The sequence below is a fragment of the Passer domesticus genome, chromosome 7 (genome assembly GCF_036417665.1).
Source record: "Passer domesticus isolate bPasDom1 chromosome 7, bPasDom1.hap1, whole genome shotgun sequence".
Lineage (NCBI taxonomy): Eukaryota > Metazoa > Chordata > Aves > Passeriformes > Passeridae > Passer > Passer domesticus.
Window position 1 is genome coordinate 36960994 of NC_087480.1, and position 16917 is coordinate 36977910.

Genomic DNA, 16917 nt, shown 5'->3' on the forward strand with positions numbered 1-16917 from the left:
TTTTCAAACTCTAGGAGTTGCCAGCATGTTCAACTAAGGTAAATTTTGGACTGACAGAGGTTATATCTATATCTGCCCATAGGGAATATGTCTTATGCATTAAGTGAATTTATAGTTCTGTAGAAAGATAATAAAGGACTTTGGGCCATCCATGATACAGGACTACTTCTAAACCTCATTGGAGTAATAAAAATGTTTACTAAAAAAATCTAAAATAACCCATAGATAAATTTTTGAGACATGTTTCTTGAAAGTTTACTGTGACTTCCAAGGAGCATCCCTTTGAAGGGCAGGGATAGAAACATTTTAAGGAGTAATGAACCAAAATCAAACCTGACAGGATGAAGGGAATGCCCTTCAAATGCTGGGACTTACAGAGGCAGGTGTGGAGTCTGGCTTTTTGGTTTCTGAAAAGGCAACTTTATGTCAAAGTCATATTTAGATTGCAATAAGAAACATGTTTCTTCATTGTAGGAAATGTGAGCCCTTCCAGCTCGTAGCAGAGTCCAGGCAAGGTTATCTCCTGCCCAGCAGAAATTCTGAATTAATCCACAATTTATAGCATGATATTCTGGTTTCACTACTGACTTGGACTGAAATTATTTCACCTTTATGTGGCACCAGGAGACTTTCCAGGCTTGTGAGAGGAGGATTTTTGTTTTTGTGTTCCTATGACAGGCTGACATTACTAGCATTAACTCTACAACATGCATTTATACACAGGTGTTTGTGTATTTATACACATATATAACATCTCTGACAGAACCACAGAATCACTAAGACGTTTAATATTATTATATAATATAATAATATATAATATATAATATTATATAAAATACCTTTAATATGATTAAGTCCAACCATCAACCAGCACCACCACCCTGTTGTCCAAACATTTTTAAAACACTTTCAGGGTTGGTGAGTCCACCACTGCCCTGAGCAGCCTGTTCCATACTTCACAACCCTTTCCATGAAGAAATTTTCCTTTATATCCAGTCTAAAGCTTCCCTGGTGCAGCCTGAGACCATTTCCTCTCATCCCTTTTAACATTTACATGAGGTTTCTCAGAATTAGGTACATAAATGACTGACCAGAGGATCTCTGTTCCCCACCAATTCCCCCTTCATGCTGACACTTATCCCTGTTTTTTCCTTCTTGCAGAGCACAGGGATGAGAGGAGCTGTCCTTGCAGCATTCCTCACTTCAAAAAGAAATCAACCAAACCACTCCCTCCACACCTCCAAATCTACCCCACTGCCAGGATCATCCAGATTTGTTTCCCTGAGGTTTCTGTAGCAGCTGGATTGTTCCACTTCAAATAGTCTGTCCAAAAGGAAGTGTGGGCCTCCTTTCCTCCTTGAAAAACAGAGACCATGTCTTGCAGAAAACACACATTTCCTCCCTTCCCTTTGTCCTTCAGAAAGTTTAAAGGAGAAATCCTGTGCTTTGGAGAAGGAAATATTTTAATTATCAGGAGAGCTGGCTGATTTAGTCTAAATTGGAGGGAGAAGGGGAAGGAAAATTCAGATTTACTGTCTCTTCTCTGAAGAAATAAGGTTGTTTCCAGCTGCAGTCTTCTGCTTCTTCGAATTGGATTATTTTCAAACATATATTTCTTGGAACACAGCTGCTACTTCTTTGACAAATTGAGTAATGCATCACGAAGAACTAAAATTCATGGCAACATAAAAACAAATATATGTTCATTTTTAGCACTTTGTTTTCTCCAGGCTTCTGCATCATGGTGGGATATTTTTAAAAACATCTATCTTTTATAAATCTCTTTAATAACATCTACACAATATTGAGGCAGCACTTTAATGAACAGCAATCACATCCAACTATTTGAAATGTGGGTCCCATGGTTTATATCCTCTCAGACTTCCAGCTTTGTGCTTTCAGGTCTTGATTTACAGCTGACAATGGTATTTGACTCGCCATCATATTTATTGTCCTGATTAAAATGAAAAAAAAAACCATTGTTGTGGAATACGAATGATAACATGGTGGTCACATTGTTGGAGCAGCAACAGGTTTGCACAAACAATACAGAAAAATGTGTGATAAAATGGGAATTAGGAGATCTTTCCTACCAGAACTCTCACCCTTACACGAACTGCAGCTCCCACTGTGGACTCCAAGGAAGATGCAGTTGTCTGGAGCAATAGACAAAATTATTTTTATTATTTGTAATAAATGGCAACAATTAAATTTGGGGTCTGTTGTGCTAACTGCCCTATAAAGATATAATAAGAGCCAGGCCTCTCTGAAGAGCTTGCAGTCTAAACAGAAAAGTCTGTTGAAGTGTAGCAGATTTATATATAGGATGCTACAAAATATAGAGACAGCTACTTTGAATAAACCAACCAGGAATAATCTTTCAGTAACTGCAAAATTATGTTTGGGTTTTTTTTTTTTTTTTTTTTTTTTTTTTTTTTTAATTCTAGTTTTTTTGTTTGGTTTGGTTTTTTGTTGTTGCTTTTTGTTTATTTGTTTGGTTTTTGTTTGGTTTTTTGTTTGGTTTTGTTTGTTTTTGGTGTCTATTTTTAGGAATACAATAAAGTGCTTAACCTTCATTTTGAAATGTTTATTAATCTTTAAAATTTTTTACTTCATAATTTTGATGTTATAATATGAAACTTGGCATAAAAACAAACTTGAAACTGAAAACTTGACATAATAACAGCAACATCAAGTCGACACAACAAGAAAAAAAATTTCTATTCTGTCAAGGTGAAATATTTTGACTGATTCAAAGCAAAGAAAAAGAGGAAAACTTTGCAACATTCCTTTCAGAGGATTTCAGAGGAATTAGAGGCATTTGAAAAATTTTAGAAAATTTATAAAAATTTAAGATAACTTTGGAATTCTAAAAATCCTTTCACCTTTTCTTTTCTTTGCACAGTCCTACTCAAGAGCCCTCTTGCTGGTGATACGAGTAGCTTTAGCAGCTTTCCTTGGCTGTTGTGTGTGATGAACTGGCAGTCTTCTTTCCAACTCCTAACCTGGAAGAAAAACCAGCCAGTATTTATATTAAATAATAGTCTTGTTTACAGCATCTGCAGATAATCAGCCCTGCAATGGACACACAGCAGGGCTGGCTGATTTTACTGCTCTGTGTCACCTTTTCTGTAGGGAAATAAACTTCTACTAGAGCTTCTAGAGATATTTCCTATGTTTTTTCAAGGAGAGCTTCTGGTTTGAATATCTTGCTGGTTCTGACTGTCACTGCTTTCCCTTATGCAATATTATCTGTTTATTTTGGCTTGCTGTTAAAAGGAATTGTGCCAAAGGAAGGCTGGAGTCCCATTAAAACCAGGTGTAGGAAAATGATTAGCAGAGACAAGGAGATAGGTTACCTTGAAGGAAAAACATAACAGGAATGAACTAAAACTGCAGATTTTTTTTTAATTTAATGTAAAGTTTTGAGTTCCTTAAGTAGTTTTTCATCTATTGGACAGTAATCTGGAAAGGCATTATTATAGGCATATGCCTCTGGAATATAATCTCATGGATGGGATGATGCTCAGAGGGGGAATGGCACAGCTGGAATGCATCAGGAGTCACACAGGGTTCAGGCCTGTGAGGAAAAGGGAAAAATCCTATCTGAAAACTGGTGGAAAGTTCAGTAGAGCCAGGGTCTGTCCCAGACACACCCAGGGTCTGTCTTCAGCAATGACTTGGAGAAAGTGCCCTCTCATCAGGTTTGCAGATGTTGCCAGTTTGAAGGAGTGAGGCAGAAATCTTCAAGGTCAGGGCTGGCATATGGGGGACCTGGACAGGCTGGTGGATCAGCACAACAGGGACCTGGTGAAGTTAAACAAGAAAAAGAAAAATCCTGCTCTGGAAGGCAGAGCATCCATCAGCTGGGGCTGGATCTGCCTGGCCTGGAGCAGCTCTGCAGGAAGGTTCCTGGGGCAGAGGATGAAGTGGCCTGACAGTACACACATTGTGGGTGCTACAGAGGAGGGACCAGCAGATCAAGGAGGGGATTAGCCTCAGGGCTTTTCAGACCACATTCAGATGCTGCATCCAGTCTGGGGCTCCACAGTGCAGGAAGGACATCAGGAAGCTGGAGTGTGGTCAGGGATGTCCTCGGAGAGGTGGAGAAGCTGCCCTGAGAGGAGAGGCCCCAGGAGGGGCTGGTCAGCCCTGGGCATGGAGGCCTCAGAGAACTCAGAGCAGCCACCTTGCGTGCAGGGAGGGGAAAGAGCCAGGCTCTGTGTGGGGAGAGACAACAGGCATCAAGTGAAATGAGAGAGATTCACGCTGGGGGCATGGAGGAATTTGTTCCCCATGAGGGCACTTGGGCCTTGACTGCAGCAGATTCCAAATCCTGACTGCACCAAGCTCTGAGAAAGTTAATCTGATGGCAGAGTTGACATGCTTGAAGCACAAGAGCATCTCTTCTTGGACTCCAGACTGCCCAAGGAAATAACAAGTCTGACTTAACATCTGATCCCAGCACTCTGGTTTAAGAAGCGAGCTGGCTTCCTAAAGAAGCAGTGCTTTGTACACAGGAGGGATCATTTGCAATTCTCATTGTGAGAGTGAGAAAAGAGGAAATGCAGTGGAGATCAAGAATTCATTTCAGCTAATTTTGAAGCCGTCTGGAGCACTCTGGCTTGGAGCAGCACATCATTGCTTGCTCAGACACATCACACCCTCACGTGTTAAAGACCACTTGTTTTTTGTTAGTTTGCCTTAATCCCACTGTAACATTTTGTCAGAGCCAAAGCAGAACAGTTTTGGCATGAGGCATTACTCACTTCTAGACTGTGATGGCAGAATTTTGATACTTCTAGAGCAAGTTAAAGAACTTGACTAAAACAGAGGATGTGCGTACGAATGACTGATGTAAAGATTTTTAAGGGAGAAAAACATTTCCTTAGAGCCTCATTTAAAGAAATGACAAAACAGCCCATTACAATTGCTCTCTAATGGTAGATTTTGACTTGATATTGTCAAGAAAGGGGTTTTCTCCTATATACATATTTTTGTTAAATGAAAAAAACCCCTTAAATCCAAATCCTTATTAATAATACAAAATACATAGACTATATAAAATTGTGAATAGTATCTTTCAGTTAACAAAAGATTCTTACATTTTTTCAGTTATTGTCAGGCTGCTTTTGCCCAGAAAACATAATTGCTTTTTTAGGGTCTGAATATTGTTAAAAAAATTAAAATTGATTTTGGGTAGATGATATAACCCACAATTAGACAGGATTATATATTTACTGAAGCACCATGCTGTAATTTCTAATGCTAAAAGTTTTGTATCCATAAGATTATATTATTTCATTTGGGGTAAAATGGCCCATCAGAAAATATGACATTAAATGAAATAACAGAATAATGCTTGATGGAATGTCATCTCCCCAGAAACTGCCATTTCTGGAGACTGAGAGAAAGTGGCTTGAAGTTTCTTGCTATGAAACAATTTTTTCCTTAGCATATTACTAAATGCAGATTAGTTTCAAACTATGCTTTATGTAGATTTTCACCTCAATTATTGTCACATATATGTTGTCATTTATTTCAGCCATAATAAGAACCAGCAGGGAAAAAACCCCAGTATTCTCTTTCCTTTGATAGAAATCCACGTCAAATTTGAATTTTCTCTTTGCTTAGGAGTTCTGGTGTTCCATAAGCACATCTCTGAGACCTCCCTAGACACAACCATGGCTTAAAGGAGCTGTTGTTTTATCCCCTGCTCCTGCTGCCCTGACTGCAGAGGCTCAGGCTCTTCCCTGCCTTGGTGCAGAGCATCTCTGGGCTGTGAGGAGGAAATTGCTCCAAAGTCCTTAGTCCTGAGCTAATCCCAGCTACACTGAATGGGAAAACAGCGCCTATATGATTTAAAAGGAAATTTCAGGAATGACAGTTTCAAAGCTCAGTCCTGGACTTGCTCTGTTTACTCTAAAGGAAATAGGAGACAAAAGTGCAATGATAAAATTTGGTATTTTCATATTTCCAGCATGACACTGCTGTCAGATGTCAGCCTGCAGCACCTTTAACAACCTGGTGTTCTAAATCCGCAAGCAGGCATAAATCCATTGGCATCCAAGGATCCCTCCACAAGGGATCTTAGGAAACAAGCTAACCCAAGACATTTTGGCAGCCTGGAGAAGTTTCACAAACCACTGAAACAAAACCAGAAGTGTGCTGTGTAGGTGGGACAGTCTTGTACAGGCCTTGTAGCAAAATACCAGGGAAAATCAAAATATTCACAGCAGAGAGATCAGGGCTTCTGTTCTCTTCCAACAGAGAGCAGGTGATGGAAGCTGAAATGCAAGGAACTCTCAGAACTTTGGGCCTGTGAGCCAAAGCTTAGAATTAAACCCAGGATTTGATCTGAGACCTTGGGAAAGGCTTCCAAACTTAGGCGCTAGAAGCGAGAATGTGGATTTACAGTTTAAATTTATATGTTAAGCTAAATAAAAGAAAGTTTAGAGCTTTAGAGTTTAAGATATAGAAATAAAAATAGTTAGAAAGGTAAACAAGGAGTTTAGAATGCAGTCCTGTAGGTTTGTATGTCATAATATAATATTCTATGAAAGCTTACACTGTAACATAAATAAGAGGAAATATTTAAAGATTGTCAAAAACATAAATATCCTTGTTAGCAGTGTTTCATTAGTCAACAAGTCCTTTAAATGTCTTGTAACTAGGAGTCTTGTGACCTTCTGAACCATGCTGTAAAGATGTGAACCAAACTTACCCTTCCTACTAATATAGAGAATAAGAAAATAAACATCATCATCAAAAACAACTCAGAAGCCCCATCTCTAACTCATTCAAAACTCCTTCAAAACTAAAGCAGGCATCAAGCATGGCACCTTTTTCCCTTGTAGCAGAGCACTGTCAGATCCTTGGGTGAGGCTTCCTGGATTTTTCTGGTCTTTGCCAGCTCTGTCTGCAGAGTGGTAACCACTGCACCCAGCACTGAGCCCTGCTCTGACACCAAATTACACTGAGGAGCCAATTTACATCTCTGCAGCTCTAAATATGTCTGATATTCACCTGATTTCAGCAGGAATGTTTGCTCCCATTATAATACTTCTCATTTATTCTTTCCTGCTGAAATATGGGATGCCACTTCCATCTCTAGGCACTGTTGACACAAGGGAGATTTACCTGGCAGAAAGAAGTGAAAAGAGACACAACCAGGCAGAGAATGAACTTGCTTGAGTGCATATAATGTTTTACCTTTTTTACCTTATTTGCAATTAGTTAAGAATATATAAAATCATATTGCATGTACTACCCATGTGAAAATAAAAAAGGAAGTGCTGTAATCAGATTTTATGTGGTATCAAGAATCATGGTCTGGTTTTTAGGGTTGTCCTGTGCAGGGCCAGGGGTTGGACTCAATGATCCTTGTAGGTCCTTCCCAGCTCAGGATATTCCCTGATTTTATGAATTAAAGTATCAATTTCTATGGCCCCTGGGACCGTAATACTGGCTGTTAATCCTCAGGAATGGCTGGCACTGTGTGTTGATTAGAGTGTAATAGTTTAATCATCTCTCAGTGTTAGGAGTTCATGTTGTAGTTTCACAGATCATGAAATGTGTCTGTTTAAGATATGGGCACATTATCTTCTCCTCTTTTTTTTTTTTTCTTTTTTTCTCTTTTTTTTTTAATGCAGCAGGCACTGTGTAACCATGCTCATTTTATCTCTGTCTCTCCTCCACCTGCATTGTGGTGCTCATTAGCAGGATCAGACAGGGCACAAGGGTAGTCAAAGATGATGTTTATTACAGGGAGAAAAAAACCCATTTTCTGATTGGAAATGCTGTTGCATTGCAAGTTGAGGAGTGTAAACCTTCCTTATCACTTCCAAACACTGCATGGAGCAGTTGTTAGCTGTAGAGATTAGTGCCATCGAGCAGAGGACAGCAAAGTGACAATGTTCTTTAAATACATGGTTAGAGCAATGTGAACGCTGAAAAGGCAACGTCTGAGCCTGTTGTTTCCTGAGGGAGTTGCCTTTGTTTTGGCTTCATGAAGCTCGTTTTAAGGAGCTTTACCAGTGCCTCAGAGGAACAGAAAGGAAAAGAGACCTTAGGAATTAAGCAGATAGTCAGGAACGTGGCTTTGGGATCTCATCCCTCCCAGAGGTGTCAGAGTATATATTTATATACATACGTACCCTCAGTCCTCTAAATCTGGTAGAATTTGTCTGGTTTTTACAAGATGCAGACCTCTGCATTGTAAAGGACTTTGTATCAGCTCAGTTAAACTTATTTCCTATTACTTTTTTTTTGTTTAAACGACTATTTTTAATATTTTAAGTGTTTAGACTTGGAAGGCTTTACCAAGCCAATGGGACAAGGCACATATAACCTTCTGTTACACCTCCTGTGCAGACCTGGGAGGCACTGAGGGCTGGGAAGGGCACTGTGAGGCTGCCACTGAGCTCAGGAAGGAATAAAACTCTCTGACACCGTCTTTGAGCTGCCAGTGAGTCAGGCAGTCCTTTCTTCTGGCCAGGATGTGCATTGGAAATCATTCCAGCTACACATGTCCATTACGAGACTTTTCACATTCTATACACTTATTAGAAAGCAAAGGATTCTTTGGTTCTGCATTACACAATTCTTTTCATTAGTTAGTGTGTGATCTTGTATTGGATATTGATCCCTTTGCCTTTCATGCTCATTTGGTCCAGCTCTGTGGTTCCCTTAGCACTCTTCTCTCAGAGAAGGTGTCTCCAACTTTGCCAGGGAGATTGTCATCAGATTAACATCTGATTAATGTCTGATTTCCTCCCCCATATCTTCTAGACTGCCAACATGTAAATTTTAAAATCCCACACCTCCAAAAGTCCCTTTTTGTTTGTTGAAGCTTATCAGGCCCTGCCCAGCCAGACCCAAAACCTTGGTGGTTTAGCGATTAAACCAACAACAGAGCCCAGCTCCCCTCCCCCTTGGCAAAGGGGAACAAACCCATGACTAAAGTTGCTTAAAATGAAAAAGAAAGTTATGGCATTTCCAACAAGGAATCAGAGCTTGGTAAAGTTGGACTGGGCTCTGAGAAACCTAACCTAGAGAAGGTATCTGCTCATTGCAGTGGGGGTTGAACTGTAAATGTCCTTTCTGACCCAAATTGTTCTCTAATTCTAAGGAAGGAATAATTATCACTTGGGAAGGAGAAAACAGAAGTGTCTATCCCAAAACTACACTAAGATCCACAGAGATGCTCCTCTGGTAATGTAGAATTTATTAAATATTCCCATTAATTCAAATTGTTAGCTCTACACCCAGTAATGGACATTCCTGCTGGACAGAGGATAAAAACCCACTTACACAAATTAAGGAAGGCATAAAGCAAAATATAAAAGGCTCCAAACAGTTGATAAGATAAAGAAACAGTTCGTTTCCGTCCTGCGCTAAGGACAGAACCGGGGCTGTGCAAAGATGAAGGCATGAGGGCAAAACGAACAATACATTCCCACAGGAATTATTAAAAACATTTTGTTAAACATAAACTCATCATAATTTTCCCTTGATTTTTATTTTTTACCTCCCAGAAGACCTTTCAATGCTTTTTGTTTTGTTATGAGTCTTCACACATGACAGAAAATACTCTGCTGAAGAGGGACTGTTGTACTCCATCACTGCCCTGTGTCCTTCAGGATGTGGTCAAGGGTCACTACAGCTTATTTACAAAAGATCTTTTTTTCTGCATCCATAAAAAAGAAAATATTTTCCCCTGCTTTGTGTAAAAATGTTAAAAAACCTAAGCCAAAGCTAAACCAAAAGACTTATGAGCAAGGATGTTAATGGTGTATTCTTTGATGTGAGTGGACATTTTCCCCAATCTTCCATGAGCAACCTAAAATCACACCAATGTTAAATATTATGATTATTTTCCTTTGAAGAGGGAGGCTACTTCAGGCAGCGGGATCTTTGCTTTCACATAGTCTGCTGAAATATAAACTATCCAAAAGGAGCATCTGGCAGGGTGAAAGCCAAACTGTGGGATGAGTGACTGCATTGCAGGAACAAGCTGAAAGAAAAAAAAGGATTGTGAAGGGTGGGAGGATGGCAGCAGGCAGGAGGGCAGGCAGGAAAACATACTGATACACAAAAACAAGAAAGAAAAAGGATAAACATGTGCGTTCAAGTGTGCCACTCACTCTCATGTATTTACCCAGTATCTCGAGCCCTTTTAATGGTAGTTTGTTTAGGTTCAGAAATGATACATCATTCTACTTATGGAAACAGACTCCCTGATTCATAAAACTCTGTTAATAAGATTCTGTCTACATATCTTGTGTGAACTGAGCTACCAGAACAAGTCAGAAAGCATGGCATGCTCACAGTAACGATGACCTTGTGATTGAAGAACTCCTTTCCACCACTTTAGAGACAAAAAAGAAGTTATGGGAACATTTTTGAAGTGCCATAAAATTTTGAAGTACCATAAAATGCTTTGAAAGGCTCCATTTTAATTGTAAATACTTATGAAAGTCTAATTTAATGGCTTGTGTCGGGTGAAATAACATATATATAAGAGCAATGGCCTGTAAAATCACATTTACTTGCATGTCCTAAGTATTGGAAAATACTTCTTTTAAGACAGCTTCTTGTGTTCTTCAAATGAGTCAATAAACATTGATCATTAAATGCACATTTGCTTTCAGATCCTAGATTTGAAGGTAAGAAACTCTGATTCTTATTTAATCTTCATATTACCCAGGTTGAGAAATAACAACAATGTTTGTATTCGCTTTAATATTAATTTTAAAATTACATAAATATTGGATTTTGCTGGCTTTATTCTAATATTACCAATAAAACTGTAGTCACCTTTCTAGTCTGAAAGAGTTAAAATGCTCAATTTTAAAATTTCAGAAGACTGAGTTTATGAAAATTGGTTAAAGAAAAAAAACAAATTAGAAGTTAATTTCTGCTGCAAGAATAACCATAGCTGCATAATTAAAGACTATTAATGATTTTTTTTTTCAGACGAATTCAAATTATTTATGAAGAGGCTGCCTATGAATTATTTCCTTAACACATCTGCTGTGATGCATTTGTGGACAATGGATTCTAATTTCCAACGCCGCTACGAGCAGCTGGAGAGCAGCATGAAGCAACTCTTCCTCAAGGCCCAGAGAACGGTGCACAAACTCTTCAGCCTCAGCAAGAGGTGCCACAAACAACCCCTCATCCGCATGCCAAGGCAGAGGTGAGTGTCTTGGTTGGAAAAGACAGGTGTCTGCTAAGGAAGGCAGGAGCCTCCACTGAAATGGAAAATGAAAACACCCTCCCTCTGAATTATTATAATTTTGAAATTAAGGAGCTCTCAGGCAAAGATATGGGAGTAGGAATAACAGTTCTGTACTAGGAAAACTGAAAATACAAATGCAATAGTACAAACAAACCAAAACCAAACCACTGCCAGGGTCAGAACAGGCCCTGGACCCCTGTGGGTCAGGGTGGTGGCACAGTCCCATCCCATGGGGGCTCAGCCCTCCTGCAGTGCCAGCTGTGCTTCTGCTGGAGCAGGGATCCTGCACAAGGGGGGAGTTTTCCTCTGCAGCTCCAGGGCTGCTGGAGATGGGCCTGCTCTTCCTCTGGGAATGCAGGGCAGGAGAAAGCTGCTCCTCTGGGAATGCAGTGGGCAAAGGCTGCTGGGGTGCTCCAGGCTCAGTTTGTATTCAGGTAGGAATGCTTGGCTCCTCCCCTGGGCAGAGCATCTCCCCATGGGATGATGGAATTTGATCAGCCATGCAGGGACACTCACTGGCCATGAACAGAAGATAATTAATAATTAATGGCCTATGAACAGAAGAGATCTCCTGGAGGGCGGATTGGTGGTGGAAGAGATAAGGAAAACTGCCCAATGAACGGAGGATAGCTGCCTCACCTCTGACAGATGGGGATAGAATACACTCCCAGCTAAACCTGAGACAGTAAGGAACACTCTATGAAACCCTGAGAAATCCAAATGTGGCACTAAAATATCCCCAAGGTTGTGGATGTGGGAATGGTACAGGCACAGGGTACAGTCCTCATTTTTGTAGGAGTTGAATAGTTCCAGCTTGCAATATCACTCTGTTCCTGTTTTCCTAAATACACTGGGAAAGGGCAAAATAAATCCTGACTTGTTTGTGACTGTGTAGTGTAGGAGGCAACTTAGATGTGACATAAGCACAGATTCATCATCCCATTTGGTTTGCCTCTGTTTTACAGAGCCACGTTTTCTGTGGCACTTGGCCAGGTGTACGAGTGCCAAGGAATTGTGTACAGAATCCTGAATAACTGCTCTGGAGCAGGCACAACTGCTTTAGGAACTTTGCGGGTCATTATACAATGTATACTACACACAATTGATTTCTCGTCTCGTTTGTCAAATATGAATTAGATTGCAAAGGATGCCTGAGGAAAGAAAATAGAAGAGTTTCAGTCCTTCCTAGAAACAGGGAGAGATCCTGAAAGCCAGCTAATCAAATCTACATTAGCATAAAGTGGGTATATTTGATTCCTGGTTGAAAATTGCTCTGTTGAAATTAGTGCAATGACACTATAGTAAATCTGAAATGAATGAGCTTTTAAGAACATTGTTCTTCTGAGCACAAGCATTGTGGGATAGTCCAGTGACTCCTGCATTTAGCACGTTTCTCCATTGATTTTAAAGAAATCTAGTTTAGGTTCAGTGTTCCAGAACTGCCAGGGATACTTTACACTCCCCTGCTTTCCACTCTGCTGTTGCAAGCTCAAGCACCATCAATTCCTCTTTGCCTTTCAAAGGCTCTCCCCCTTCTTTCAGGAGGTTGTGCTTGTAGCTTTCATGCTCCCTTTTTTCTACGTATTGTGCTTTGTGCTGTGATCTGTTAGTTGAAACCAAAATTTCACTAGTGGGGTCATTTCACGATTAGAAAACATTCTGCCAGGAGAGGTTATATAATCACTGCAGAGCCTCGTATCCTCTCGGGTGTGTCTTGGCCATGACCTGAATGAGCATCCTGCAAAGAGATAATTCACCATGAACGACTTCTGCAGGAGCCCAGAGCTTCTTAAAACACAAGAAACAGTCCAGACTCACTTTTCCCCCCACCAAAACTGAATATAATGGATTTCAAATAATTTAAAATAATCAAGTCTTCTAAAGTAACCTCTGTAGGGCTTTGGAGCAATGTTTGGTTGCCGTAGATAATGACATTGATTAAAAATGAAGTGTAACATTCAAAATGAATTAAAAATTCAAAAATTATGTGTAAAGTTACAAGGATTGATCAAAACACAGTTTTCTTGTTATAGATAGGATTTAGTTCAATGCAGAACTTGCAACTTCACAATTTATTTTTTCATATAAAGATGTGACACTGTGCCAAAACGTTGTGGACAGACAAGGGCTGCAGAGATGATCCCAGAACAGGAAGCTGCCCTATTAGGAAAGGCTGAGAGACTTGTGTTTGCCTGGCTGTGAGAAAAGAAGGCTGAGGAGAGCCCTTATTTCCATGTTCCATATTTAAAGGGGGACACAAAGAAGATGGAGACTCCCTTTTTACAAGGAGTCGCATGGAAAAGACCAGAGGAAATGGGTGCAAGGTACTGCTGGGGAGATTCCAAGTGGACAGAAGAGGAAAATGTTTCACAATGAGAGCAGTCAGTCACTGAAATAACCTCTCCAGGGAAGCAGTGAACTCCCCAGTGCTGGACAATTTTATGATGCAGCAGGACAGGGTGCTGGGCCATCTTTTCAAGGCCATGCTTTTGCCAGAAAAGATTGGACCAAATGATGCTTGAGATCCCCTCCAACCTGAAGGTATCCCATGATTCTGTCACAGCAAATATTATCAGCCATGAGTCTGCCTGTTCTACAGGGAGTTGCACCAAACTTTCACAGCAGTTTGATTTTGCAGTGTATCTCAAACTCAGAAATACCATCACTTACTTTTGAGTTAATTATGTCTCATTTTAGTGACTACTCTGAATTTTTTTCTTGTCACTACAGAGGGAGATAGGGCGTATGATGTAGTGATGAGCAACAGATGACTCAAATATCAGTGTTGAAGCAGGCTTGGGAATACTTTGCCAGTGGGATACATTTGCTAAAAGAGACAGTTTTTAAAGGTTGGATTCCATCTGACTGTCTGGGAAAATTGCCTTCTGACATCCAGGCTTTTATGGCTGATAAGTAGAGCTTTAAAATAGGAAGTGAGGGGAAAAGGTCAAAATAAACTGGTTTAGTGTCCAAGCCCATTTAAAAAAAAATCTGATAGATCAAGATAAAGTATTGGATAAAGGAATATCAGTGGTGAAAAGACCAATAGTGAGGAAGAAAACAGGACCTTGACAGAACAGTTTCCAGATATTCCTCATTATGAGAATATACCTAATCCAGATAAAATACTGAATTTTTGATACCTGCCAACGGGTAAGTGAATGTAGAAAGAATACCTGAGTAATGCCATGGAGAAAAAGGAATCATTGCTCAGGCTGTAACATCAAACATTTCAGCAGACAGCAAGGGGAATAAGAGAACCAAACCCCAGTACAATCTTTTTTCTGTTCAAGAGAAGATAGAAATAAAAGCAGAAAAAACATCTTTGTGATCTTTGAGGTCCCTTCCAGCCTAAGCCAGTCTATGACTCTGTGGGCCATGCACCGTCTAGGCTTCAAACAAACAAGAAGGGGAATTGGAACAAAATATAATTTTTTCCAGGGCTTTCTGAACAACTCCTTCAGGTTAGTGTTTGGGCTCTGCTACTGGGTGAATTTTATTTTGGAAAGAGAAACTAGATGGAGTTAATGAAGATATAAATACTATTTTTAATATTTTGGGCAGGTGTCCTCTCAGATACAGATTAAAAAGGCAATGCTTCAATTTTTAATAAAGGTCATGATGTTGGAAGTGAGTAAAATCAGCTCTGCTAATGTTTAATTTTACGCCGAACTTTACTAATCAATAGAATATATGTATAAAGGATTTTTAAAGGGATATCTCAAGAGTGAGGGTTGTTTTTTCATGAAACTGGGAGGTATGTCCTCAAAGTTTAATGTAATTCATGAAAACTTTCTCTGAGACTGGAGTTTTATAGGGATTTATCTCTGCAGTCTGCCAGAAATCATTTGGTCACGCCTGAAGGAGCTCCTGCATACGGTCAAGGTTATCATTAATTACTGAAAAAAAATCATCTCTTTTCTCTGGCTACAAAATTTCTTTCCTGAACATGAAACAAATTGTTGCCTGATTGTTTTAAATGGGCCTTAATTAATGAGTTACACAGAATTGCTTGCAATTTCTTTCATATTTCCTGGAGACCAAGCCACTTAGTAATCATAATACTAAATTACATTAATATTTTAATTTTCTAATCCTGAAACCAAAATACCATTGAATCCTCTCCTAACATCATTATTCACAGCAAAAAAAAAAAAGACTCAATTAACTTGCAGGTTAAAGAAACTAAATTTCTATGTATCCTTTTTGGACACAGTTTATATTCTTCAGCTAGAATAAAGTACAGATAGTTTTCTTTCAGTTTGCACTCAGGGTCAGAACAATTTACTGGAGCACTTTGTGTACAGTGGGGGTGGGCCCGGGATTGCAACTTTTATTTTATTCTGTTCACTGCAAATCTTTTCAAGTTCCAGATGTTCTGCCCAGCTTTTAAGCTTGCTTTCATTAACATGAAACAGACGTTTGGTCCTTTTCCTGAAAGTCAGATCATGCCAAGGTACATCAAACACCCTTAGATTTCCATTGTGGCACTGCTGAGTGTAACTTTTAAAATTCACCTCAATTAATCAATCAGTCTGTAATCAGTGGAGTATTTACTGGTTTTCTGAGTTCAGCAAAAAAATACCAACTAAAATTCAAAGCCAACAGGGTACAGAGAAATTTCTGTGTTGGTAATCTGCTCCCATGTTGTGTATAAAGGATGGGCTAATAAAACATTCTATTTCAAGAGATAAAGAGAAAAACAGGATTAAAAAACAATGCACTCCAAAAAAGAAATATGTTCTGCAGAGTAATACTACCAGGTGAGCTCCTGCCTGCATGAATTTGAGTCTCTGCTGCTTCAAGAGGCTGAGAGGATTATTTCCAGTGTGTTCTCATTGCATTGACACATTAGCCTTAAAAACAAGGAGTATTCCTGTGTTCTCTTGGGCAGAGTCCACTGCATGCAGCAGTTGTTATCCTACCTGATGGCCAGCTCCTGCTGCAGCCTTTGTGCAGGAATGTGGCTGGGAGATGGCACAGAACATTTTGCTTTGCAGGAATCAGCAGGAGGTGTAAAATACAGATGGGAGGGCAGTTGAACAGCACAAGGAGCACAAGAACATTTGGTTTGCAGCAATCAAGCTGAGGTGTAAAACACGTGTGTGCCCTGAGTTCATTTGGTGCATTTCTGGATTAGGACCATGAGCTGTGAGGAGCAGTGGTTAATCTTTGGAGGGGATTTGTAGCCACATTTCTCTTCACAGAGAAAAGCGAGGCACAACTTCCCAAGAATATTTCTGGTTTTCACATTCTATGAAACGAACAGAAAGGAAAACTGTTCTTACCTCATTTACTGTGCCTGTGTTTGTGCCAAAGTAGAATGCAATATGGAGATTGTTCACCCAAAGTGATGGTGTTTTGTTTCCTTGGCCTGTCAGGGCCAGGTGTGTTTGTGTTGGGACTGTTGGTGACAGTCACGAGAGGTTGTGGAGTTGTGTGCAGAGCTGAGTGCTTGGCAGATTCAGTTTAGATGTAATGTAATATAGTGTAATATAATATAGAATAATATAGTATAATAAAGTAATTAATTAGCCTTCTTATATCAATGGAGTCCTTCTCACCATTCCTCTCCATCGGGAGCAAAAATATCACTGATAGGGATTTGTTGTGTAGTGCATCCACCCTCAAAAAAGGACTAAACTGGTCATTTAGTCCAAGCTCTAGGTTCCAGC

General features: G+C 39.7%; 1 protein-coding gene and 1 long non-coding RNA gene across 5 annotated transcripts in view; one reads left to right on the forward strand and one right to left on the reverse strand.

The window, feature by feature from the left end:
- BRINP3 (BMP/retinoic acid inducible neural specific 3) overlaps positions 1 to 16917 on the forward strand; it is a 195421-nt gene that overhangs the window by 149408 nt on the left and 29096 nt on the right. For all 3 annotated transcript variants that reach the window (XM_064427756.1, XM_064427758.1, XM_064427757.1), the window contains one exon: positions 10978 to 11200. In XM_064427756.1, the coding sequence (XP_064283826.1) occupies positions 10978 to 11200 (223 nt within the window). The remainder of the gene's footprint in view (positions 1 to 10977; positions 11201 to 16917) is intronic.
- LOC135304867 (uncharacterized) lies at positions 863 to 4555 on the reverse strand. 2 transcript variants are annotated; one of them, XR_010366095.1, is made up of 4 exons: positions 3657 to 4555; positions 2886 to 3005; positions 2094 to 2156; positions 863 to 1954 (listed from the first exon to the last, which is right to left on the reverse strand). It is a non-coding gene; the product is annotated as an uncharacterized LOC135304867 (long non-coding RNA). The 2 variants fall into 2 exon arrangements; XR_010366094.1 differs by lacking the exon at positions 2094 to 2156 and having other exon boundaries at positions 3657 to 4552.